Below are 24711 nucleotides of genomic sequence, written 5' to 3'. Positions count from 1 at the left end.
TTGTACATTACCATATATGAACGTAACTTGCAAGTGTTTCTACAAGCTAAAAAGATTAGTTGCATGTCCTATAACAGAGATTATCACAATAGTCGGCTCCATAGTGTTCAAGATATGGGTGTGATATTTAAGAATGAATATTATATTAATTTGATAATTTTTTTAATTGTAGTCTTCAATATTCCGTACATTATAACTGAGTATATAGATAAAAATTCACCACGGTTACTCCAAGAAAAAGGACAAAGAAAAAAGAAAAGAAATGAATATGGTTACGAGTGTAGTAGTATATATATACTATAACAAAATGTATACGAAGTTTTTGAATCTACTCTCATTTTAACAGAAGTTATGGGCTTAACATTTCTTTTCTTGTCCAATTTGAAGTTAATAGTGATTTACTGATTTTGGCAAGAGCTAGAAAAAAGCACCATAGAATCCTAGATTCCGAGAACATGAAAGACATGAAAGTATGAAACCGCTTAACAAAAGCCCAATTCTAATACGTCGGCCCAGATGAGCTTAAAAATATTGGTTCCGTACTCCCGTCCCAAGTGCTCAATTTTTCTTACCAATTATTGTGTCATTAATTCAATATGTGTAATTCTATTTAATAACAATTAACTAGAGATTATAGAGACACAAACATATAAAAATTAGAGACTAGTCTTGTATTATTGATATTTCTAACAATGATACATGCCACTATTTATACGGCTTATGTGATCATACAAACATGTAGGTTATATACATGGATAGTCGCACTATAAATTAAGTTTGTAACAAATTTCAAATTGAGTTTGATATAATACTAGCATGATGTTTGCCATTTGCGGCAGGGTAGTAAGGGCCTTAAGCCCACATTAGTTTAGGCCTCATTTTGCTCTAGAGACAGGAGGATTTCTCCACACTTTAGAACGCTCAGGATCAAATAGACCACTAGCAAAAGCTATACTTCTATAAAACTTTACCAATTTACAACTACGATAATCGAAAAGACCAGGTTGTGTGCTGTGTGCATATCTAATTGTTGTCAATGACGACACAACCATGATGGCAAGAACAGAGGCACAAATAAAATGGAAATAAAAATAGTAGTAAACAGGAATGAAAATGGAAATCATTCCTCTTCCCGGGTTTGGATGTGATTTTCCCATATATTTGGACACCATTCCCATTTACTATATGTTAATGTTACTACCATCCTCTAAACACTCATTACAGTCCAAAAATATGGCACCGGACTGATTCAACCTTATTTAAAGCCGACTGATAGAGATAGCAATGACTTTGCTACCAATCATTTGAGGGTTATAGGTGGTGACACTAAAGATATTCTATACTAAGAAAAGTGCCAAACTTGGAAAGAAGAATGTACACGTATATTTATATTCGGCTGCAGACCGAGGTAACAAGAATTCATTTCATCTTTGTCTGCTAACCAAAATCCGGGACACGGGGTGGCAACAGGCAACCAGTATCCTATTGCCTACAGGTTCATATATAGACGATCAAGTAATTAAGAAACAATATTTGAACATGTTGTGATGCTGCAAACAAGGAAACAACGATGCACTTCCATCTTTGATTACAATATATGATTAACAACCAGTCAACCAATTACCTTCCAAATCATTGCTAGCCGGATGAACACTGTGCACCAATCAACGTACAAAATTAAAGTCTAGCTTTCCAAAGATAGGAATTATTTCTTGTTAGATTCGGTACAAGTAGAAGGTTTTAAACCTTGGCATCTCCATCTTTACCCTACAAAGAAAAAGAGAAAAAGTAGAACTAAAAGTACCCATGGGAACAAGTCAATAGTCTTTGCAAAATTTATTTGATTATGATAAGCAAGAAATGATATGATATTATTAAAAAAAATCCTCCTAAATTGCTTGAGAATATTGTTTGAATAAATGGTCACAAGCATATACTGATATACCATATGCATTGTTTATTACGAAAAATAATCATATATATGGTAATAATAATAGTATAAACATCCACATGCATTGGGAGGAGTTCCAATAATAATATAGATATCGTAAACAAAACTGATGCCATCACTTGATTGTGACAGTTTATAAGTAGATAAACAAATTACAAAATGAAAACCATGACAAGTTTTTTCAAACAAAGATAGAGCAAAGATAGTTGATTTAAAACATTACATTATGCAAACCAATCCAGACTTTTCAAACAAAGACAGAGTACGATAAGAAGAAGAAACTGCTCAGTGTCACCTTCCGCGGGTTTTGAGCCCCAATACCTCGACGGTATATAAGGGAGGTTATGATGTAGGCAGATCTTACCTCTACCTAAGTAGAGAGGATGCTTTCAGTTTCTACCTAAATGGTAGAAAAGGCCCTCCAACCTTCACATGGGATGAGGATCGAACCCATGACCTCTGAATTCAGAGGCCATGGTGTTTACCACTGATCCAAACCATGCTGCTTTACAGAGTACAATACGATCATGTTAGAAAATACTTCCACATTAATTAGAACCCCTTAAACGATGTCGAGGTCTTTATAAAAATGTGCAATTCATGTTTTTGACAAAAGTTCAAAGCCAAATCAGATGTGTTTTTGCCATATCGTTACAACAATCTGCTAGGTTCTTTTAAATTTCATATGATGTAACGGTCAACATATTTGATTAGTAGTTTAGATGTGTCAATTTCGACTTCCAGTCCTTCCACAACCTACTTGGCAATTTCAGTCTCCCTTGAGCTTTACCCAAAATAAGTTTCATGTGGTGGTGGATCTTGAACAGAATTTATGTTGGATGAATATCAAACAGCATAGTCAGTTTATTTTCCCTTCACATTTGACATATTAAGAGAGAAAAACTGTTAGTGATTCAGGCCACTTGGAATATTTCAACCTGCACGACAATGTACCCTATTACGATCCATTACCTAGCACGTCCAACCCATCACCTCTAACTCACCAAATCACAAATTTCTTGTTTAATAAGTCACATATTTGGAAGATATGTATAAGCTAGTTGAAGTCCAGACTCCAGATATTTAGTCTACATCTTAAAAGCATCAAGGTCAAAGAAAACAGTTGAACTTTTAAAGTCAAACAACCTATATGACTATATGGATATGTAAGATACCATTCAATTTTTAACAATTTATGCAGCAAACTACTAGTTAACCATTTAATAACATATTTGCCATTTACTTTACCATTTAATGCCGTAAATTCCATACTTAGGTATGCAATGATACTTATGTTGAGTGAAATGCATAGCATAAAGTATGCGGTAAGTATGTGGATAAATATGAAACCGTGCATTGCCTTTTCTTGTGGGTTGTCCTCGAAAGTGGAAGGATAGTCTGTTTTGAGTTTTATGAGTGAAAAATGGGCGTCACGTGATAATAAATATTATCATTTCGTGAACAGGTATGAGATTCGACGGCGAGGGAGATATACATATAAGTCAAGCAGAAAGTACCTAAAAAGATGCATTATCTTGTTTACATAGGGGGCCCAATGAACACAAGGCCTTTTGTTAGTATGCATTTGTTTATTCTCAACATTCTCTCGTCCAAGGCGGCATTAAACGTAGGATCTTTTGTCTTCCTACGACCCGTCCATGATGAGATTTAAATAGGCTGGGAACTTTATTCGCTCGATTTCTATCAAAGTTTAACTTCCATTACTAGATTTATGCTTAATTGCCTAACAGAGAGGTTAAAGTCGTAACAACATGTTTTTTATAATACTTTTACCCAGAATTCATACTTTTCACACATCAGCAAATACTTTCCTATAATTATGGCTTAAGTATATTTTCTTGAAAGTTAACTACATTTGTTTTAGTGGGATCTTTTGTCTTCCTACGACCCGTCCATGATGAGATTTAAATAGGCTGGAAACTTTATTTGTTCAACTTTTATCAAAATTTAGCTTTCATTACTAGATATATGCTTAATTGTCTAACAGAGAGGTTAAAGCCGTAACATGGTTTTTATAATAATTTTACCCAGAATTCATACTTTTGACACATCAGCATATACTTTCCTATAATTATGGCTTACGTATATTTTCTTGAAAGTTAACTACATTTGTTTTAGTGTTAACCTATGAAGCACTTCAATCATTTGCTGAAATTATGTAAAGTGCTCGGGAGGCTGCAGCGCCGCACCTCTATTTCATTGACTATATCAACAAACACACGCAGATACAAACTTTTGGGAAAATATTTAGTATGAAAAGAAGATATAAAGAGGTATGTTTACAAAAAAGCAGAAACATGAATTGGGTAACGGGTCAAAACAGATTAGGTTGAAATAAGTTCTTTAGATATGGATTGAAAAAGTTTCAAGGCTGTCTGAAATAAAAATAGACTTTGGATAACGTTCAACAATCAACCCATCGAAAACGTCCTCTTTTTAGATAACTTTATGATCTGAAACATTCGACCCTTGTTAGATAAATCACAATGCAAATTGACCCGCTCATAAGCAAATGGGTCCAACTACCACCACTAGAAATGATCAATAACATATCAGAGTTTAAACTTAAGTCCTATGGATGATAGATGCCAAAGACAAAGAAGTCTAGGTGATGCGCCACATTATGTTTCTCCAATGGTTCAGATTAAACAGTATACAGTATACAAGTAGAAGCATGATAAGGCTTAAGTAAAATTACATATTTGTTCACATATATATATATACACAAAAGGTTAAGAAGGGAACCCTGTCCCCGGTACCACATTGGATACCCATCATGACCTCCTCGTTAGGGTTTTGATGCTAGTGAAATACATCCATTATACTGTAAAAATGGATTTAATGCATTCAAGGTTTAACACATGAAACACGCATTTTTTCTTTCCTGATATCCACGTTTGATTTCGTCCCGTGTCACAATCATATTGTAAGGTCTATCTTTAGAACTATCTTTGAGGCCTATCAATCATGTTCCATATATATGTATATATTAAACATAGGTCTTAACGATGAAAATAACTGTAATTGACTTTCAAAGTAAGACATGGTCTATGCGGCCTAACACATTGGCAAACAAGACCTACACAAGAATTGAAGTAAATAACTTTCAGATTTAATCCCTAGCATTTTGAAGAATGTCCTTTGCTGTTCCCGAACTACTTAGGACCCGACTAAGAAATTTAATTATCAATTAAACTAATCATAGGGATAAATAAGCATGGCAAATGCATGATTAACTTTTCTCTAAAAGGTGCTTGATGTGTTTTGTGCAGAAATCTTAGTAAACTTTATAGGCTTATCGTCACTTTCAGATTTATTTACTTTTGTATCAGAAACACAAATATGATGCTAAGGAAATATATGAATGAAATTAAGGAAACTAACCTTTGATTTCCTTTTTCCCACATGAGAAACCATTCCTGGTTGAATCTGCTGGATCCTAGATTATCCACAGGAACTCAGCCTATAAGTCCTCTTCTTTTACAAAATCTATATGATAAATGAACTTTTAATACCCACAAAAGAAAGAATTCTGTGACTAAAATGGCATTATGATTAAAATGATCATCAGTTACATAACAATGCAGGGTTCCTTTATTGGTAAGTGATTAACCTTAATAGGAGTCTCCATCTAGATTCCAATACTTATAAATCACAGATGTAAATGATTTAAACAGTTATGTGGCTACTTGCCGTAAATTGATCCTGACCGCCAAGGTTAACCTTATTAGAAACAAACACAGTTAATTACAGGAAGCATAAAGGTACTTAAATCTAACAGACTAACACCTTACAACACTTTGAAAGACATATGGATCGTTAGCAACATGTACTGTTGGTGACTTACCAACAAAGTTGGAATATGTTGAGCTTATTAACCTTTGGAGGACCCACTCTAGTATGAAAAACAAGAAAAAATGTGTATTCTATGGAACAAATAACACTAAAAGCTAAAATTTATCATATTTTACTTTGAAGAATCTTGGCACCAAGGAACAAGACAACAATCATTGAGTTGTCCGCAAACAAGAACGATGTTATCAGTTCTATATAAGCCCGTCTAATCCGGCTTATGGTTTTTTCACTTCAAAGAAATATCTTAACAAGAGCTTGATAAGAGACTCGAAATGGCTCCTAGTTTTTTCACAAATCCTCTTAATAGTGACCAGAGGTGGAATCATCTTAAAGTAGGTGTTGACGGAGTTGACCCAAGATTCAAAACTGGTGGTACAAAGAGAAAAGCAGAGGGATCCTTCCATACAGGTAATCCTACTTTCTCGAAAAGTTCATTGTATGTCCATAATGAAGATGATGTTGATGCACATTACAATGCCAATGGACCAGATCTTGGTCAAAAGCTTTCAATCTCTCCCTTATATCCCCAGTGTTATTGGACTGGCTTGGACAATCCTACCTCCCCTTGGCAGCTACTTAGCTTGTCCAACAAACCCTTTGGCCACAAAAAGATAAAAAGAACGGTGAGCATGCCTGAAACCAATGTGGGAAAGAATTTGTTAGATGGAGTAAAGTTTCCCATCCGTCGTAACAGCAGTACCAACAGCTTGCCCAAGCTCCAGTTTCGGGACCACATCTGGACTTACACTCAAAGGTACCTTGCAGCTGAGGCCATTGAAGACGCGATGTTGGAAAACGGGATGGCAGAACATGAAGGAAATATGGATGGCATGCATCTTGTTCAGCTATTAATTTCATGTGCTGAAGCTGTTGCCTGTCGTGATAAGGCACATGCTTCGAATTTATTAGCCGAACTTCGATCCAACGCGCTTGTTTTTGGTTCATCTTTTCAGCGAGTGGCATCATGCTTTATGCAGGGGCTCACAGACCGGCTAGCCTTGGTGCAACCACTTGGGGCGGTTGGGCTGGTTTCTCCAGCAACAAACCAAAATGTCATTGCAACAGAGAAAAAGGAAGAGGCTTTACGCCTGGTTTATGAAGTTTGCCCCCACATTCAGTTTGGTCACCTTGTTGCCAATTTAACAATATTGGAAGCCTTTGAGGGAGAGAGTTTTGTTCATGTTGTGGACCTTGGTATGACCCTTGGTTTGCCACATGGACACCAATGGCGTGGACTTATAGATAGCCTGGCTAACCATCCTAGTCAGTCTCTGTGCCGCCTGAGGATCACTGCAGTTGGATCCTGTGTTAACCAGTTCCACATCATCGGAAATGAGCTGGAAGCCTATGCCCAAGAAATGGGCATAATTCTAGAGTTTTCATATGTGGAATGTAGCTTGGAAACCCTTAAGCCAGAAGATATTAAAACATATGAAAACGAAATCCTAGTTGTAAACAGCATTCTCCAGCTTCATTGTGTGGTGAAAGAGAGCCGGGGAGCTCTAAACTCGGTTCTAAAAATAATACATGAACTGTCCCCAAAGGTTTTAGTCCTTGTTGAGCAGGATTCTAGCCATAATGGACCATTTTTCCTTGGAAGGTTTATGGAAGCACTGTATTATTACTCAGCAATTTTTGATGCCCTTGATGCAATGCTACCTAAATACGACACTAGACGAGCAAAAATTGAACAGTTTTACTTTGCAGAAGAAATCAAGAATATCGTCAGTTGTGAAGGTCCTAACAGGGTGGAAAGGCACGAAAGGGTGGACCAATGGAGGAGAAGAATGAGTCGGGCAGGGTTTCAGGCTGCACCAGTTAAGTTGATGGCTCAAGCAAAGCAATGGCTCACAAAGCTTGAAATTTGTGAAGGATACACTATTGTGGAAGAAAAGGGTTCGTTGGTTCTTGGTTGGAAATCAAAGCCCATTGTCGCCGCTTCTTGCTGGAAATGTTAAGCAAAAAGATCTTCCCTGATCTGTATCATCTTCCAGCCAATAAAGCAGCATAGCTGGCAGCTAATGGGAGAATCTATGGTGCGGTTACAAGTTTAACCTTCAATAAGATCCAAATGTTAGTGAGTGAGAACACTAGTTTTGTGGCATCAAAATAAATAAAGAATTGTGTCCTGAGAAGAAAGAAAAGAAAGAAAGAAAAAAAAAACCGAGTGCGAGCATGTTCAGGGGCTCTATGACTTTGAACAGAGAAAATAAACTAGCTATTGATAATTTATGTGCAAAATTAGGGGGTACATATAATTTATTAATTAACATTCTTTGTACTACTACTGATAGAATAGAAATCACTTGAAGATAAATCTTCAAGTTTCATTTTAAGAAAGTACTTACTATGCACTTATGACAGCCTCAGTTACTAATACTCTACGAGTGATATTAATAGTTTGTTGCACCATTTGGGCAGCGTCTTTATGTAAACAGAATGGGCAAAAAGTTTATATATATACTATCTGTTTCGATATGAAGCACCAAAGGCTTGAAAAAGGAGATTCTGAATATATACACAAAAAGGCCTTACATACTCCGTAAACCTTGAACCCTTGCTAAATCTGGAAACAAGGGTGTTTCCTAGAGATGAGCTCGGTATAATACTGATACAGTACAGACCAATATCTATAGCGAAACTTTGGGAATATAGAAATCAATTGCACCAAATTTATATGGTCGGTACTGGTATCTTGCTACAATACCGACACATAACCAAAAGCAGGTTCTGTGTGGCGCACGCCACGAGGTTGTGGGCTAATAGAATTTTTGGGAGGACTGAAATTGCCTTGGAATCGCAAAGGTTACTGCTTTGGCGATATAATATTTCGACCCTATGAACAAACTTGAAGTATCAAAACAACTTTGAGACGATAATCAAGTGTATATATAAGAGACCAAAGGCTAAACCTTTTAATGACGATAATAACCTAGTATATATAAGAGCAGCGACGCACATTCATGGTTTCTAAAGCATGCTATTATTGTCATTGTCTGGAATGTGTGGCGTCTCTCCACCTTGGACACTCTTATTACTTACTGCTACTGCAATCTACGTTTTGTTACTGGTTAATCTCTCCAAACCTATATATAAGATTTTGCCTCTATGCTTTTGATACAATATATAATAAAAACTTCAATAGCATCCAAAAAACCATGTTGCAAAACCATTAAGAAGAAAGAAAGAAAAATACCTTCACATCTCATAGTGTCATTCCGGATTTCGGGTATTCAAAGTCGGTAGTACGTTTCTCGATCCTGGAAAAAAAAATTCAAAAAGAAGAAATAAAGCCCATAATTTCGTTATGCAGATGAGCAGGTCGGTACTCGGTAGTACCAGTTATTTTTATTGGTATACCAATCCTGGACTAAAAAGTCAAATCTCGTGACCTGGATGAGTTTTTTTTTTTCCTTATAAATCGTTAATTTCTTACACCTCTTTTTTGACCTTGTGTCCATCATTTTGGAAAATGTTGGATTACATCCTGCCCCAAAATAAACACATGTACTAAATTAGGGATGTGCATGGGTCAAAACCCGGCCCGACTCGACCCGAACCGGTATGACCCGTGATTTCATGAAAAACATAAGCGTGACCCGGCCCGTTAACCTCCCGGGCGGGTTGGTTCGGGCCCGGGTTTAACCGGGTCGGGCTCGGGTTTGCCCGGCTAGAACCGAAAATTGATTGCTTGCTGCAAAAAAATGGGTTTGCTGGTGGAGTGGGTTGATGACAATGATGATACTGTTGTAAGATAAAACTTAGTGATGATGCATGAGACATGGGGTGTTGACGTGCCCCTTGTAAGCAGATCGGAGATGGTGGAAACTCTCTTTTTAGTTTATATTGGTGTGTCCTCTCAATCTGTAATTTATGTGTTGTAAATGAGTACATATAATATAAATTATAATCTTCTCTAGATGTAGATATATATGGGTAAGTGTGTGAAATAACTTAGTTGTAAAGTTTTTAAAATATAATTTAATATTTACATGGGGAATGTGATAAAGTGGGTTAGTTTACATTGATATTTGATACTGATCATTTACCAAAATATATCTAAACAAAATTGAAGTAAATGTGTGGTAAAGAGAGGCTTTTGAAAATGTGTCCACTTTTTCTACACATATCAGATTTATGTGTTTCACGTGACTTTACAAGGATATATGACCATGACTAATATTCAAAGTCATTTACTCCATCTTTTAGTCTGTATCACAAAAACATCAGTATATATATATACCATTTCATCATCATCATCATCATCAATAATAGCTTATGCTCATAAATCATGCCCATGAAATCTTGTCAATCTCCTGCTCGTGCTCTTCTTGTTGAAAAGCTTTCTTCAATTTCATCATCACTAGCTTTATATATATATATATTCCAAAAAAACATGGTTTTTGAGATTACAAACAAATATGTTACAGGTTACTCATCTACCATCTCTTTCTCGTTTTCGCTTTCCATGCCAAACTACTCTTATAGTGAATGTTTCGGGTTTAACGGGTCAAACCGGGAAATTTCGGGTTTTGACCCGGCCCGACCCGGACCCGAAAATGCATCGAAATGTGGAACCGTGAACCAGCCCGTTTTGGTAGCGGACGGGTCGGTTCGGGTCAGGTATGGGCGGTTTCAGAACGGGTCACGGGTTTTCGGGTTAAAATCTCATCCCTATACTAAACAGGTTAAATAGTCAAGCTAGACAATCCAACTATATTATTATTTAATTTTTCACCTACAAATGTTGAGCGATCTTAAAATCACCATACATATATAAAAAGTATTCGAGTTTAATACAAGGGGTTTGTATAAAAGCTAGAGTGATGTTCGCACGTTACAGCGGCGACGGTTTATAACGCATTAGATGTCGTAACGGTTTATAGCATTCCGGTTACTTTCATGGGATGCATCAATGCAACATTTAACCGTATCTATCATTCTAAAAATAAATCGTGGATTAGGTGTAAGAAATAATGAAATAATTAAGTGCAAAAACTAACCATAAAAAATAACCAATTATATGAAACATACAATTGTAGGGGAGAAGATTCAAGACAATTAAAAAAATAATAATTAAAGATTAAAATTGAATACGAATATAAAAAAGGACATAATTGGTCAGTAATTTCGTGAGTTATAAAAAAGTAGGATATCTTTGTAAATCCAGTTATACCAATACTCAAAGGGAAGTGATATTCGTACAATAATTTTTGATAATTTTACCACACTATATAACTATTAAAACATACCGTATAAACCAGTAATGCATGCTTGTGGTAAATTTATCAATACACAAACACACCGTACGATTAACAATTCCCATACTCAAAGCCATCCAAGAAACAGTAAACAGCCTTTCACAAAATCAACTGGTTACATAGAGAGAGAAAATGGAAGGAGTGATGGCAATAGGAAAGTCCAGCTATGCGCTATCTTCTTCTTCTTCAATCCGATTATCTTTACCCACAACCACCGTTTCCGCCACCACCAACCACCGTCACTTAGCCGCATTTCAATCGCCGGCACATCTTTTCTCAAATTCATCACTATCTTATCGTATGATTAATACAACCAAGAAAAACAAAACCGCCCATATCTTTCTTCCTCATCTAATTGCTTCCATGGTTATTATTATTCTCATTTTTCTCACATTTTTATCTATGTGTTTAATTAATTTATTAAATTGGTGTTTTAATTAATTTCAGGAAGTTGAGGAATCTTATATTATGATTAAGCCTGATGGTGTTCAAAGAGGCCTTGTAAGTTTACTACTGTATTTTAAATACAATAATTTTTAAGTATTATTTAGCTTCACATGTGTAAACTCTATGAAAATGTATTCAACTATGCACCAACTGTTATGTATTTCGAGTATCAGATTATATGAGTGTGTTTGACGAGGGGCTTTTAATAGCTTAAAGCTATGAGCTTTTTCCATATTAGAACGTAAAGTTCAACATGATAATTTGGCCCGATGTAAGTTGGTTAAGTAAAAGTTTAAGTTATGAAAGTTTGTCCAGTCAAAAGATAACTTTCAAAGGCGATACATACAATTGCAGTTTGTGTATAGTTGGATGCATTTTGATATACCTTGCTGTTTAATTGATTGTTGATCTATTGTCGTTTTCCAAGTTGAAGTTTGTGGTTGTTACAGGTAGGAGAGATAATTACTAGATTTGAGAAGAAAGGATTTAAGTTGAAAGGATTGAAGCTTTTCCAGTGCCCAAAAGATTTGGCAGAGGTTTGTTTTCTGCTTACCAATACTCAGATATCTTTTTGGTTATCCTGTTCATATTACAACACTCTGAAGATGGTATAGCGTGTAACCTTTCATTATAAACTTATTTAGTAAAAGGTTTAAGTTCATTAGTCAAAGTGGTGTTATAAGTTTGTGTGTTAAATTAAAATAAGTAGATCAGTTTCTTTCTTTGCATTAAAGTATGATTGAAGTGATAGTGTGGTCCATTTTAGATTCTTATCTCGTGATTTGCAAATGGTTTTATAGGAACATTACAAGGATTTGAGCTCCAAACCTTTCTTCCCTAAACTAATCGGCTACATTACATCTGGTCCTGTTGTTTGTATGGTAATATTTCTCGGTACTTTAGTATGCGTGTTTTGGCTGTCAACAGTCAGTTAGATTATTTGTTTAGGACAACCATTTACTGACATTGATGTGTTGGGCAAAAGGCTTGGGAAGGAGTTGGTGTTGTTGCATCAGCACGTAAGTTAATTGGAGCAACAAACCCTCTTCAAGCTGAACCGGGCACAATTAGAGGGGATCTTGCTATTCAAACCGGAAGGTTAAACTTCTGCCTCTTTCTTAATTGTTGATTTTGAATTGGGAAGTTTGGCTTCTTCTTATAGGTACCACATTTTAGTGACTATTGTATTTTGGTGGTTCTTGGAACAGGAATGTGGTTCATGGGAGTGATAGCCCTGAGAATGGGAAGCGTGAGATAGGTAAAGTCACTGCTTTAGTGTTCTACTTCATCTTCTTAAAATGTAGTTTTCTTGTCATGGTTCGGGCAGAGAGAAAAGTTCCTTACAAGTTGGCATATGCCCAATATAAAAAGGCAATAGAGGAATAGTAATTTCCTATCCTATCTTCTCATATTTTTACATCTTGAATATCTAACTAAAACAAAACAAACTAATCGCAGGCTCAATGATTTAAACCAAATATACAACTTTATGCGTTTCATTATATCTGAGTATACTACCTAGTTACTCTTACTCACCTAGCAGAATGACATATCTTTGCATTTTAATAACATGATTCAAATCCTATCAAAGTAGAGATGTTGCTTATTTTTTTGATAAACCCAAAATATAAGGAGTCTTGTATAAACTTTTTGTAATTGGAATCCTATGCAGGAGTCCTGTATAAACTATTTGTGTGCCTTTTTTTTTGCAAGGATTGGTGTAATCACCATTTCATAAGTTGTTAGCCTGAAGACTTTAACCCTAGATTGCACACATACAACGTGTGTAAATACTTATATCAAGTTATCAACAAGTATTTTTTGGGTTCATACAATACCGGAAAGGTAATCTTGTTCATCATTAATGTTGTAACATGAGCAACTTATCTTGTGTTTAATTTGTTGACAGCCCTATGGTTTAAAGAAGGTGAATTAGCCAATTGGGAACCAGTTCAAACTCCATGGCTGATAGAATGATGTATTATGACCCATTGATGGTCATTCAGTAATCTATTTTTGCAGCTGATTATGTTAGAGATGTAATGTGTTACAAAATGACGGTTTAATTTTCAGGATCTACTATACCTTGCAATTTTGTATTACGAAAATATTTGATGTATCAACGGAGAAACATGTTTGCATTGGATGTTTGTGTTAATCCAAACTGGTTGAAAGATGGGTCATATACAATCCAAAACATGAATAAGATTGAAAATTTTAAGCATTGCATGGAATACAGAATTGAACATTTAGATTGAGAGTCTCAAACTCAAATTTACATTTAAATAGGTGATGGTGGATCAACTATACATCCATGTGGTGAGGTCCTGCAGAAGAGCAATCATCCTCCATTGCCAAAGTATTATCATCACATGAACTTTTATTGACGTTTTTAGAAGTCTTGTATCTTGAAAACATATAAAGAATAGACAAATTCCCATTTGGTTTCTCTTTGGAAATGATCATGGATTCACAATTACCAGCGCTTGGAAACAAGTCTGTCGAAGCACAATCAGGAGCACTCACTGGCAATGATGGTTCATTAAATGAAAAGGAACTTGATTCCGAGTTTGTAGATTCATCAGGAACTAAACTTGCATCACGCTGAGAACCTAGTTGTAGCTTGAGCAGTGTCTTCTCTGGATGACAAAATGAATATAGCATTAGAAGTAAAATTCATTCCTCAAAAAGGGTTACTTTCTTAAGTGGAATTCTAAGTTCAGCAAAGTAACATTCATGTGCACTAAAAACTTATTAAAAGACATAAACACTTTCCAGTAAAAGCCCATTTAAGCATAATCATGCAGCTATAAGATGTTTCTAACTATGACAGAAACACAGCTTCCTGCTTCCATTCAGGAACCCACTTAAACCAGCTATGGTTTTTCAAACTTTGGCTTGTGTTGGCACCATTGATTCATTATCCACTTAATAGAAAAGCCGATAAAGATTGTTATCAAACATTTTTGCTGAACTAAATCTAAAGACTTCAACACGAATGGTAACAACTGCACTGCAGTATTCCAACTCAAGGGGGAAAACACACACACAAAGTTGGTTAATAAGTTGAGCAATTAAAAACTATACAAAAGCTAGTTTCGCTCGTGTTGAAGCTCAAAAAAAAGTTACCAGTCGACAATTTTCATGAGCCGATTCTCCAATATTAATAATAAGCTCCAGCTCGTTTTGACTTCTCGAGCCAAACAAGATAATGAGTTGAACCAGGCTAGAAGGCTAGAATATAAAGACCTTACAATTTATTTGTTTGAAAATATTAAACAAATGTTACAAACAGGATCCGAATACAAGTATAAATGGCCTTTTAAAAACTTAAAAAACAAGCAACTTGATCTTAAAAACTTGATTCAATATTTAACTTGACAAATTCTAAAGCCTAAGTGAGCAAGAACCTCAAACTCAAACATATACTGCCAACTGCATATAATAGATTAATAGATCTGTAGCCCGACCATAACTAAGGAAGATAATTCGAGCTCGGGCTGAGTGACTATCAAATGTATATGTTTAAAACATTTAAACAAATACTACTAACAGGATTAGAGCCCCAACAAGACTTCAGGTATAATTTGCGAGGCTTTATCATGGCGCTCAAACGAGCAACTCAAGCTTTAAAAAACATAATTCAATATATATATATATACACACACATAATAACAGATCCTATCCTAATAGTAATACCTAAGCAAGCGTGAAGCTCGAACACTAACAACATAACAGATCTGGAGCTCAACCAAACTAACCACAAGTAGGGAAGATAATTCGAGGTCGGGCATCAAAACCGGAAGAAAAAAAAAAGAAGTTCAGATAGTTTTCCGTACAAGTGTAATTCCAAATATCAAATCCAGTTATGTTGAGATGCTAATACTTATATTTTTTTCAACATGATAAATTGATAATCAATTTAACTGATTATGAAAATATCTCATCTCAACTAATCCTCCTTAACTTTTAAACAAATCACTTCATATTTTAAAAAAAAAAAATAACAAGGAAGGAAAAAGGGGTTACCATAGACAGAGAGAGAATCGTGTTTGAGAAGCTTATTATTATGATTATTATTGGTTGGTGTTGTTCTTTCCATTTCCAATACTTGAAGAGAGTTCAATGAACACCCCCTCACTCTCCCAAACATCCTCTGTGTGTGTGTGTGTGTGTGTGTGTGTGTGTGGAGAAATACTATTTCTGAATTAGATGGATACAGATTGGCGGTAAATGATCTTTCTGCAATTAAATTGGAATTCTAAAAGCGGGAGGGAATTCAATACCAAAATTTTTTGTAGGTATATATATTTTTATATATGTGGCAAAAAAATGAAATCTTTTTAATTAGGGCTTACTACTTTCCTTCATATTTTATTTTTGCAAGTTTAGTACCTCAACTATTTATATGCTATCTTATAAGGTCCTTAAACTATTGAAGATGGCAAGAAAAAGAATGTTTTCTCTAAAGCTAGACGGTGTGCCTTGGGGAAGAGCTAGGCAACAGATAGACACCGGGGGTAGGGGAGGCTTAGAGGTTGTGCAAATCCAATTTTCAGCAAGGGCATAAATTTTTAGAATTCTTTTTATATATATAACATATAATGTGCTAAAATGATGTGTTATAATATAAATATTTATTTAATTCAATTTTATCTAATGTTTAAAATGTAAATAAATAACTATTATGGTATGTAATCTTAAAAGGTTGAAACTATGATTTTTTTATGCATATATAATTTTTGTTACAATGCTAGTTCTCATTTATAAATAAAGGTTGTTTATATATTTAAAATCGGTAAAAATTAGGGGCATTTTTTTTTCTTGGTCGGGGTGTTTGAATTCATAGGGCCGTCACTGACAGGAGGGAACATTGTTCCGCCTAGCATGAAAAATAGAACCCGACCCGCACCCCGCAAAAGCATGACAAATAGAACCGTGACCCGGCCCGTGAAGGTCCGGTTCGGGTCGCGGTCGGGCGGGTCACAGGTTTCCTTCACACATTTTTGGTTTTTGCCTTCACCCGCCCCGCCCCGCCCAACCCGTCGCGAATGCACTAAAAACATGACTCGCGACCCGGCCCGTTAGTGTTTCGGGCGGTTCCATATTGGGTCACGGGTTTCGGTCCAAATGTTCATCCCTAGTTCCGCCCATCCGGCACAGGATGGGGGGTGAACCAAATCCGGATGGGGGGTGAACCAAATCGCGAGGGTCTTGCCTAATCTGCTCCCTACCCCGGGCATCGAATGGAGAAATATGATTTGCAGGTTAGGAAAACGACGACGACATACTCCCCTTGTCGTTTCCTCTTATCTTTTCTTAAATATTAATTTCTTTGAGACCCCTATAGTAATTAGATATTTACACTTTGATCATCTTTTATCCATAGTTCTAAAGTTTTGTTAAAAGTCAAATAATATCTTAAATTTTCATACACTTATTTCATATACAAAACGTTAACATAATGTTATGTCGTTTGATTTTATCACTGTAGTATCTTCTTTATTTAACTGATGTAATATCTATAGCTTCTATTATAGTTATTTATAAATTTTGGAATTAAATTAGTATAGTTTTTATTTTAACTTTGTAGAGTAGTTTTAATTTTATAATTATTTGATAGAAATTATTGTTTAATTTAGTATTTTGTATATATATATTTTTTTTTAGAACGGTATTTTAATTTACTTCTACTCCTAAATTACATGCATGTTTTGGATGAAACCCAAAACTCTTGAAAAATTTCTATTAATCCACTCCTACAAATATGGAAAGTGAGACTCGAACCCAGGTGGATTCCCCAAGGTCAAAGACCTTACCAATGGGCTTACAACTCCTTTGTATATTAGTTTTAATTATTATATTATAAATTAATGTTTAAAATGATGGAAAAAAGAATATTTTTTTTTTTAAAAAAAAGTGGGAAGGAATAGGCCGACATTCCTTACAAGTGGTGAGCAATAGGCGCCTGATTGGTTACCGGGGAGCAAGAGTCAGTGAAATTCCAGAAGCCAATTGGTGAAGTTCGAATTTTTCTTTATTTAAACTAGTCATTAATTAATTTAATAGAAAAAAAAAAAAGATAGGTTCCCTTTTAATATCTATGTCTTTGAATCTTATATGAAAAAAACTACAGTATAAATAACCAACTTGATGTGGGAAAAAAGGGGTTGTATTAACATTAATAGATTGATGACCTTTTGATTACAACTTTTTAATGAAATTTTATTTCTCATATGGATGAGTCATATAACTCGTACGAGTTGATGTGTTTGAACATGATTGTACATTATTTATCATCATTAATAATTGGAGTTATTATCACATGTTTAAGACAGAAATATTCGAGTTCTAAATTACGCTTTTGAAAAGTTATTCGAGCTCGAGCCAAAACATAGTTGACAAAAGCGAAGGCGACCTCAAAGCGCAAAGACCCCAAATAGGGCGAAGGCGAGAGACGCAAAAAAAGCGCAGGCCTGGAAAAAAAAAACGCACTAAGTAAATAAATATAAAATATTTATATATATATTGAAAAATAATAGTAAAAAAATCAGATGTCAGTTATAATGCCAAATATCTTTCAAAAAATATGAACTTCTCAACTAAAAACTTCAAATTATTATAAACATATATAAAAAATATCATAATTTTTCTTCCCCCATTTTATATTTTCACTCTTTCATCTTCTTAAACAAACTATTGTCACTCATTTTGGCCGGAAAACATTAGATCTAGCCACGATTTGGCCGGATCTTGAATGATTTGGTCGAATCTTGACTCATTTGACCTTTTTGACCACCGTTGACAACCACAGTTGACCATAGTTGACCGCCTTTTTCATGATCGACTTGGGCCTAGGGTTTTAGGTGCTGGAGGTGCACCTCGCCCGCCTTTGACAACACTGAGCCAAAATAATTATTAAATGAGTCTGAGCCTAAAATTTCTGATACTTAACTCAACTAGGCTCGTTGACACCGCCTAAATGTGGAATTTACTCCGTATCAGTAGAATAAAAATAAAAATATATCTAATTATTAACTTTATATATTCAATGAATAATGTAACAGAAGTTATAAACAACTTTCAATGCACGAATTACAAGTTAATATACATTATTGCTACAAAATCCAGCACATGTGCTGTGGTTGTTTTCCCTTAAAAAATTGAGCAAAAGAAGATTAACTGATCTTAACAGATGGTTAATCTATGATCTATTACACTTAGCAGCAGATATATCATTTGTAACTACCGTTGTTGCTATGTCTCTTGAAGTAAATCAAGCTATAATTTTAGATGTTGTTTAAAGCTACTTGCTCCACCATAACATTTTCCTTAAAATCCTGCGTCTATGACAGTTTCTAGACTTCAGTTCCTCTTCTGAAACATCAAAAGAGAGGTAAATAAATAACTAATAGCTGTCGAAATGACCCAGTTAATTGTAAACGGGTCAATTCTAGTAGTGTTATATTTCAAACAAATCAAATGTGTAAAACAACAATAGCTTGATGATGTGAATGGGAATGAATTAGCTAGATGAGTAAAAAATGACAATGGTGCAAGAAAAGGAAAACACCATTATGACTCCATTATCCAACCCACCTGATCACCCAGTTTGACATTCTGGTAATTAAGTTGATGATGCAAATGACATGAATTGAGGATCTATAAGGTACAAGCAAACCTTTTAGTCTGCCAGAATGATACAAAGCTTCCTCGGCAATGGGTCGCCACTCTTCAACACAGGAGTAGTTGAGTCCAAGACCGACGCTAAGCCCTCTCAACAGGTGCACCGTGCGTAGAACAGAAAACAACTCCTCTGGGAATGCCTAATCAAGTAGTGATAATGAGCTAATGTCCAAATGCAAAACCCAAAAGTTGAACAAAGGAGTATATTTGTGTCCCTATGACCCAAAATATAGATCATTTCCCAAAAGTTTGTTAGGATTATCAAAATAGTTTCATTTCACAATCAAATCCATTTCTGACTCATAATTAAGTCATAAAGTGTCATCGTGTGTGGTACGTGGCCTCTTGATGGGCCATTTGGTCCTTTTACCAACTTCTTAATCATGTATTATAAACAACATAAACAAATTGTAAAAAACTACTGTACAACACTTGAGTCAATAAACCTTTTAAAAAACCCAAATCAATACCATAACTTGAAACCAAAATCAACACCTTCATCATGTAATTTAATACAACTCCAAACCACCATTATTCCAATAAACAGACACAGACCTGAACAGCAATCTTCTTCAAAGAAGAATCATCCGCAAAAGGCTGCAACATAGTGACTCCCGGTGGCAGTTTTGTGTCAAACATAACCTGGGCTAGCTTAAACAGTTCTGCTCGTTCATCTTCACATAGGCTCAAGGTATCTATGCCAAGCTCCCTGATATATTATCAGTGGTCCAAACAAAACATACAGAATCAGATTATGCACACAACTAAAACTCTTTGGGTCCTTTTCCTCTTATTTAAGAGCATGAAAGCTTCATTTGTACGTGAACAAATACCCCATGTGGATGATGGGTTAAGACATGGTATCTGCCTTATTCGAGAAACCCTTGTGATTTAGACGAGCATGTAGTTTGAGTGAAATGCTCTTGTAAGGCACCACCGGCTAGTAAAGATACAATAAATAGGCATTTTTACCTAAGGCCCTCTGATGCCCTCATATGATCATTATCGGCAATAGCAAGAACCAAATTAGCATAACCGAGCCTTAGGGAGTTAGGAAGTTCTTTGACTTGTCCATAGTCAAGCAATGCAACCTTAGCAAGAAAATTAGGGAACACCATTAGATCACAATTGCAATGTGGCTATAATGAATAACACCATTATATCCAATTGTAGCGATTAAATGGACATCTATAGCTTAACCCAGAACAAGTTTGCTGACTTGCACACCAGGAGCAAAAAAGTCACTTCATACTTAATTATCGCCGAAAATGAATACTTTGATGCCAAATGGAAATTCTTTGAAAAGAAATGAGACACTTTTTGACATGCATTATCTAGCTTTAGCTTCTGAACTTACCTCTGAGCCTTTACAAATGAGAATATTTCCAGGATGGGGGTCTGCATGAAAAAAACCACTGTTGAGTATCATTTGTCCATAAGCAAGACTCAAGCTTCTAAGGATATTCCTGCATTCGAAATTTCAAATATAGCATTATTCAGACCAGCGGCTTTAAAATAGTTGATAGCGATGTTGCGAGGATAATATTGTACATTTGTACACTAAGGATAGAGATGTTGTAAGGATATACTCTCGGGTATGGAGCTTACTGCTTGGCTGCTGCTGCAATCTTACCATCCGGGTCTATTCCTCTTTTCATAATTTCATCTTTAAGGTTCAGGATTGGGATTCCATCTACATATTCCATCGCCAACACCCTCCTACTCAAATTCATGAAAAATAAATCTGGGTAAATCTGAAACATGTATGTACAATGATCAATTCATTATATATTTGATTCCTAAAGAAGGCTCAAAACAGTTGTGTTACACACCTAGTGACCACATCCTTGATCACCCTTGGCACTTTAACGATGCTTTTTCGGTTAGTTTCCCTCAAAAAACTTCTAATTCTATCCATAGAATTTGCTTCTCTTGTAAAATCGAATTCATACCCTATCTTGAATGACAAGAATGAGAATAATATTACTATCCACATATAGACAGCAATCTTAAATGTTAAAGGTTAAGAGCTTAAGATTATGCTATATGAATATTTAAGGTCAAGAGAAGCAGGTTATTAGAAACAAGGAGTTGCGAAAATTTACAGACTGTTGATATATTGTAAGATTGCCAAACTATGTCTATATGTTGTTCAAATCAACTGTTCTATCTGATTTCAATTCTAAAAGTCAAGATAATCACTTTGAAAAAGCATAATCAACACATGCTAAAATTCTAGAAGCATTAACATTTCCAAACAGTAGTAAGTAACACCCACTACCATATAACATTCCCAAACTACCCCTCGCTCTAATTAACTCGTGATCTGACTTTTACTAGTGTTCACCTGTTTTTCCATTTCTTTGCAGACAGAGAAGAAATCAAACTTAAGATCTGTCTTTTGTACACATAAAGCAAAAGCTTGTAAATTGCGAAGATCTGTCATCATTAACTCTTGAACACCGGGATGTTGTACCTGTAGGTAGATAATACTTAAAACCTCAAGTGAAAATAACACTGCGAATCAACTATTAGCATACATACCTTAACAACAATGTCGCTTTTATGACCTTTCAGCCTAGCTCGGTGAACCTACATGTAACATATTTTGATAAATATGTGCTTTTAAACGATCAGATTCTGGTTTACAACGTGCAACTTGGATACAAAAATCAAGATTCACAAAACCAAATGTCTTCCCATGTGGTGGCAAATTTGAGCCATATACTTTATAAATGGGTCTCTTCGGGGCTATATTCATTTCTCTAATGGGTCAAATTGTGTCAAAGTGCATTTTTGGTGCATAAAAGTTTCTAAATCAAAATTTTAAAAAATTAGAATACTATTGAGATAAATAAACTGTTGAAATCCTACTTGATACACTATATATTTATTAACTGATAGGGAAGTTAGAGATAAATGTATTTCAGGCAATCCATCCTAGTCCAGCCAATCAACAAAGTATTAATTTGACCTGAACCTGTTTTTTGCCACATTAAAGTTATCAACTTTTGTCATCAATTTCTCAACCTTTGAATGAAATATTATGTTTTGAGTTGTATTAAAGTGATGTACCTGAGCGATTGAAGCAGAACCGATAGGATCCCAATCAAATCTTTCAAACATCTCATCAACGCTTTTACCCAACTCATTTTCAAGAACGAGACGCACTACATTAGATGGGGTTCCTGGAGCTTGATCACACAAGGTTACTAACTTTCTTACCCACGCAGCCGGGGCTAAGTCAGGCTTCCCAACAACTTGAGCTACCTGACCAAAACCCCATTTCAAAATAACCACCCAATTCATATACAACACAAATTCAGAAACAAGAAAACATTAACCTGAATTACCAAAATATTAACATGAACAATCATAGCAATAAAGATAATACAATGTCAAGAGTCTACTACAAACAGAGAAAAGCATCCCATTATATATACATTAGTCCAAAAGAAAATGCATAAAGACTTAAACTCAAAACATAGTTTTTATAATATTGAAATAACCTTGAGAAAGAATCCACCCATATCATAACACATGGAATAAACTTTATCAGCAGCATGCTCATGCTGTCTTTCCCACATTGCCTCTGCCTTCTCCACATCTTTCTCAAAACTGACCCTGACTTGAAACACCTAAACACAAAAACCCAAAATCAATACAGGGGCATTACATAACTCTTTCCCAGGCCACCTCCACCTTGGAGGGGGTTAAAAACCCAAAATCAATCATATTCCAAAAATTTGGGCAAAAATGTAAAATTTGTAGCCCACCTTATAACCAGTGTAGATATCAGCAGCTCTAGTCCAGAACTGTAAAGATCTTTGCCAAGGTCTAAATTGGGTACAAATTTTTTCTTGAAATTCTTTGAGATCAAAATAAGGCATTTCTTTGTTTTTTTGTGTAAAAAAAATTCTTGATGCAAAAAGATTGGATTTTTATTATTCTTTTTCAAACCAGGAACACAAAGTGGTCAACTTTATAAATAATGCTATCGTAGTTGGGATTTAAAAATAAAATAAAAAAAGTCCAAATGAAGGGGCTTATAAGAAATGAGATATTATTTTATTTATTTATCCTTCTATTTATGTAACCATCTGGTATTTAGATTTGGTTGCGGAGAATATAGATATATGGCACCAAACCAAAATAATGTGGCAGGTGGTCTATCTATGGAAGATCTCATTAAGCCACTATGTTGTTTTCTATGTCGTTTTGTGTGTTTATGGATTGGATGGGATGGGAAGACTCGTGTTTCTAGCTTTTAATACATTCTAATTTGAGAAATTGTCACAAATTGTCTATGTGCTTTGCTCGATTTGTATTTTTGTCCTTGTACTTTTTTTTGTCACTAGATGTCCCTGTACTTTTCAATTTCATTGTTAGTTGTCCCTGTCATTAACGACCATCACTTTTACTCCGTTAAACCCCTCATGTGCATTGCACATGAAGGTATTTTGGTCCATTCTATAACTACATGGACTACTTGTGATAAAAGATTTATAATATAATAGTTAATTATATACAACATATATATTAGACCCCACCATTACCTAACCACAGTAACCACCATTCTTTCTCTCCTTTTCCGATTTCCGATCACCCATACCGTCGGGCCACCATTCATTCTACAGTCCTCTTCTAAACAACAAAGGGCAACCATCAAATCAATCGCGCTCTCTCTCTTTCTCCCTTCTCTTTCCCGCGATTTCAAGAATTCATGCTACCGGAAAACGCAATTTCAAGATTTCTTCCGTGATTCTTTGACTTAGAACTCGAGGTTAGTACCAAAGCGCCCAAAAGCGACTTTCGCACAAACCCTAGCCAAAAAGAACCTCAATCTAACCTTTGCCGGTAAAGTCAACATCTCGCCTGAAAACCCATGAAATGAAGGATTGGAAAAAACCTTACATACATCGCTGCTCAGCGTCATCTTTTTCTTATTCTTGCGATGTATGTGCTGGGTGGTTGATAGTACCGACGGTGGTAGTAACTTAGGCAAAGTTCATGTGACGGGTGTTTCAAATTGAAGGTAAGTATCTATTAAATGGGTGGTAAAATTATAGTGTCATTAATTTTTGGTTGTGATGCTTTCAGTACATGTATCCACAATTTTGTTCTTATAGATACTTAGTAGCTCATCTTATTATGATGAAATTATGAATTATATGCATTGCGTTATGCTTTTTGAAGTGAATGACACATCTTTTAATTCATTACACTTTTCTTAGTTTTATGTTATTGATATCCATTTGGCATTAATGATCACAAATCACAATAGATATGGAAATTTGATGTTCACTTTCGTTGTTATTGAAAAGGGCGTGATATTGGTATTTAAGAATATAGTGTGTTTGATGATAATGGGTTAAAGATGATAGATTAATTTTTTTAATATTCTCGAAAAATAATTGATTTTATAATTTTCCTAAGATTTAATAGATAGATAGTGTTATGTTCTTGAAGCTGACATTGATGATGAAGATG

General features: G+C 35.2%; 4 protein-coding genes and 1 long non-coding RNA gene across 5 annotated transcripts; 2 read left to right on the top strand and 3 right to left on the bottom strand.

The window, feature by feature from the left end:
* Positions 1-1385: 1385 nt before the first annotated feature.
* LOC122586412 lies at positions 1386-9345 on the bottom strand. Its single transcript, XR_006321985.1, has 3 exons — positions 9024-9345; positions 5357-5461; positions 1386-1767 (listed from the first exon to the last, which is right to left on the bottom strand). It is a non-coding gene; the product is annotated as an uncharacterized LOC122586412 (long non-coding RNA).
* On the top strand, positions 6100-7785 carry LOC122586411 (GRAS family protein RAD1-like). Its single transcript, XM_043758407.1, has one exon. It carries the CDS (start codon positions 6100-6102, stop codon positions 7783-7785), a length of 1686 nt encoding a protein of 561 aa, XP_043614342.1.
* Positions 9346-11141: 1796 nt separating the features above from the next.
* LOC122589336 (nucleoside diphosphate kinase 2, chloroplastic) lies at positions 11142-13681 on the top strand. Its single transcript, XM_043761624.1, has 7 exons — positions 11142-11454; positions 11536-11589; positions 11985-12071; positions 12336-12416; positions 12521-12633; positions 12744-12793; positions 13445-13681. Exons 1-7 carry the CDS (start codon positions 11221-11223, stop codon positions 13510-13512), a joined length of 687 nt encoding a protein of 228 aa, XP_043617559.1. The 5' UTR covers positions 11142-11220; the 3' UTR covers positions 13513-13681.
* Positions 13682-13759: 78 nt separating this feature from the next.
* LOC122589337 lies at positions 13760-15830 on the bottom strand. The gene is made up of 2 exons (XM_043761625.1): positions 15565-15830; positions 13760-14174 (listed from the first exon to the last, which is right to left on the bottom strand). The coding sequence occupies exons 1-2, from the start codon at positions 15686-15688 to the stop codon at positions 13840-13842; spliced, it is 459 nt and encodes a 152-aa protein (XP_043617560.1). The 5' UTR covers positions 15689-15830; the 3' UTR covers positions 13760-13839.
* A 2729-nt stretch (positions 15831-18559) lies between these two features.
* On the bottom strand, positions 18560-23227 carry LOC122590004 (aarF domain-containing protein kinase 1-like). The gene is made up of 12 exons (XM_043762342.1): positions 22998-23227; positions 22731-22859; positions 22297-22491; positions 21766-21813; positions 21569-21697; positions 21054-21178; positions 20830-20940; positions 20579-20687; positions 20194-20312; positions 19777-19930; positions 19217-19361; positions 18560-18912 (listed from the first exon to the last, which is right to left on the bottom strand). Exons 1-12 carry the CDS (start codon positions 23109-23111, stop codon positions 18842-18844), a joined length of 1449 nt encoding a protein of 482 aa, XP_043618277.1. The 5' UTR covers positions 23112-23227; the 3' UTR covers positions 18560-18841.
* Between the last annotated feature and the right edge of the window lie 1484 nt (positions 23228-24711).

The sequence above is a fragment of the Erigeron canadensis genome, chromosome 2 (genome assembly GCF_010389155.1).
Source record: "Erigeron canadensis isolate Cc75 chromosome 2, C_canadensis_v1, whole genome shotgun sequence".
NCBI classification, from domain to species: domain Eukaryota; kingdom Viridiplantae; phylum Streptophyta; class Magnoliopsida; order Asterales; family Asteraceae; genus Erigeron; species Erigeron canadensis.
The sequence above is the reverse complement of the archived record's forward strand: the minus strand, read 5'-3'. Positions and strand labels throughout refer to the sequence as shown.

Bases quoted from the DNA above. Each gene is read 5' to 3' on its own strand.
- LOC122586411 (XM_043758407.1), top strand. From the start codon at position 6,100: ATGGCTCCTAGTTTTTTCACAAATCCTCTTAATAGTGACCAGAGGTGG.
- LOC122589337 (XM_043761625.1), bottom strand. From the start codon at position 15,688: ATGTTTGGGAGAGTGAGGGGGTGTTCATTGAACTCTCTTCAAGTATTG. The intron at 14,175-15,564 runs GTAACCCCTTTT...TTTGTCATCCAG, and splicing joins CGATTCTCTCTCTGTCTATG to AGAAGACACTGCTCAAGCTA.
- LOC122590004 (XM_043762342.1), bottom strand. From the start codon at position 23,111: ATGCCTTATTTTGATCTCAAAGAATTTCAAGAAAAAATTTGTACCCAA. The intron at 21,698-21,765 runs GTATGTATGCTA...ATCTACCTACAG, and splicing joins AAAGCGACATTGTTGTTAAG to GTACAACATCCCGGTGTTCA. The intron at 20,313-20,578 runs GTAAGTTCAGAA...TTTCTTGCTAAG, and splicing joins TCATTTGTAAAGGCTCAGAG to GTTGCATTGCTTGACTATGG.
- LOC122589336 (XM_043761624.1), top strand. From the start codon at position 11,221: ATGGAAGGAGTGATGGCAATAGGAAAGTCCAGCTATGCGCTATCTTCT. The intron at 11,590-11,984 runs GTAAGTTTACTA...TGGTTGTTACAG, and splicing joins ATGGTGTTCAAAGAGGCCTT to GTAGGAGAGATAATTACTAG. The intron at 12,072-12,335 runs GTTTGTTTTCTG...ATGGTTTTATAG, and splicing joins GCCCAAAAGATTTGGCAGAG to GAACATTACAAGGATTTGAG.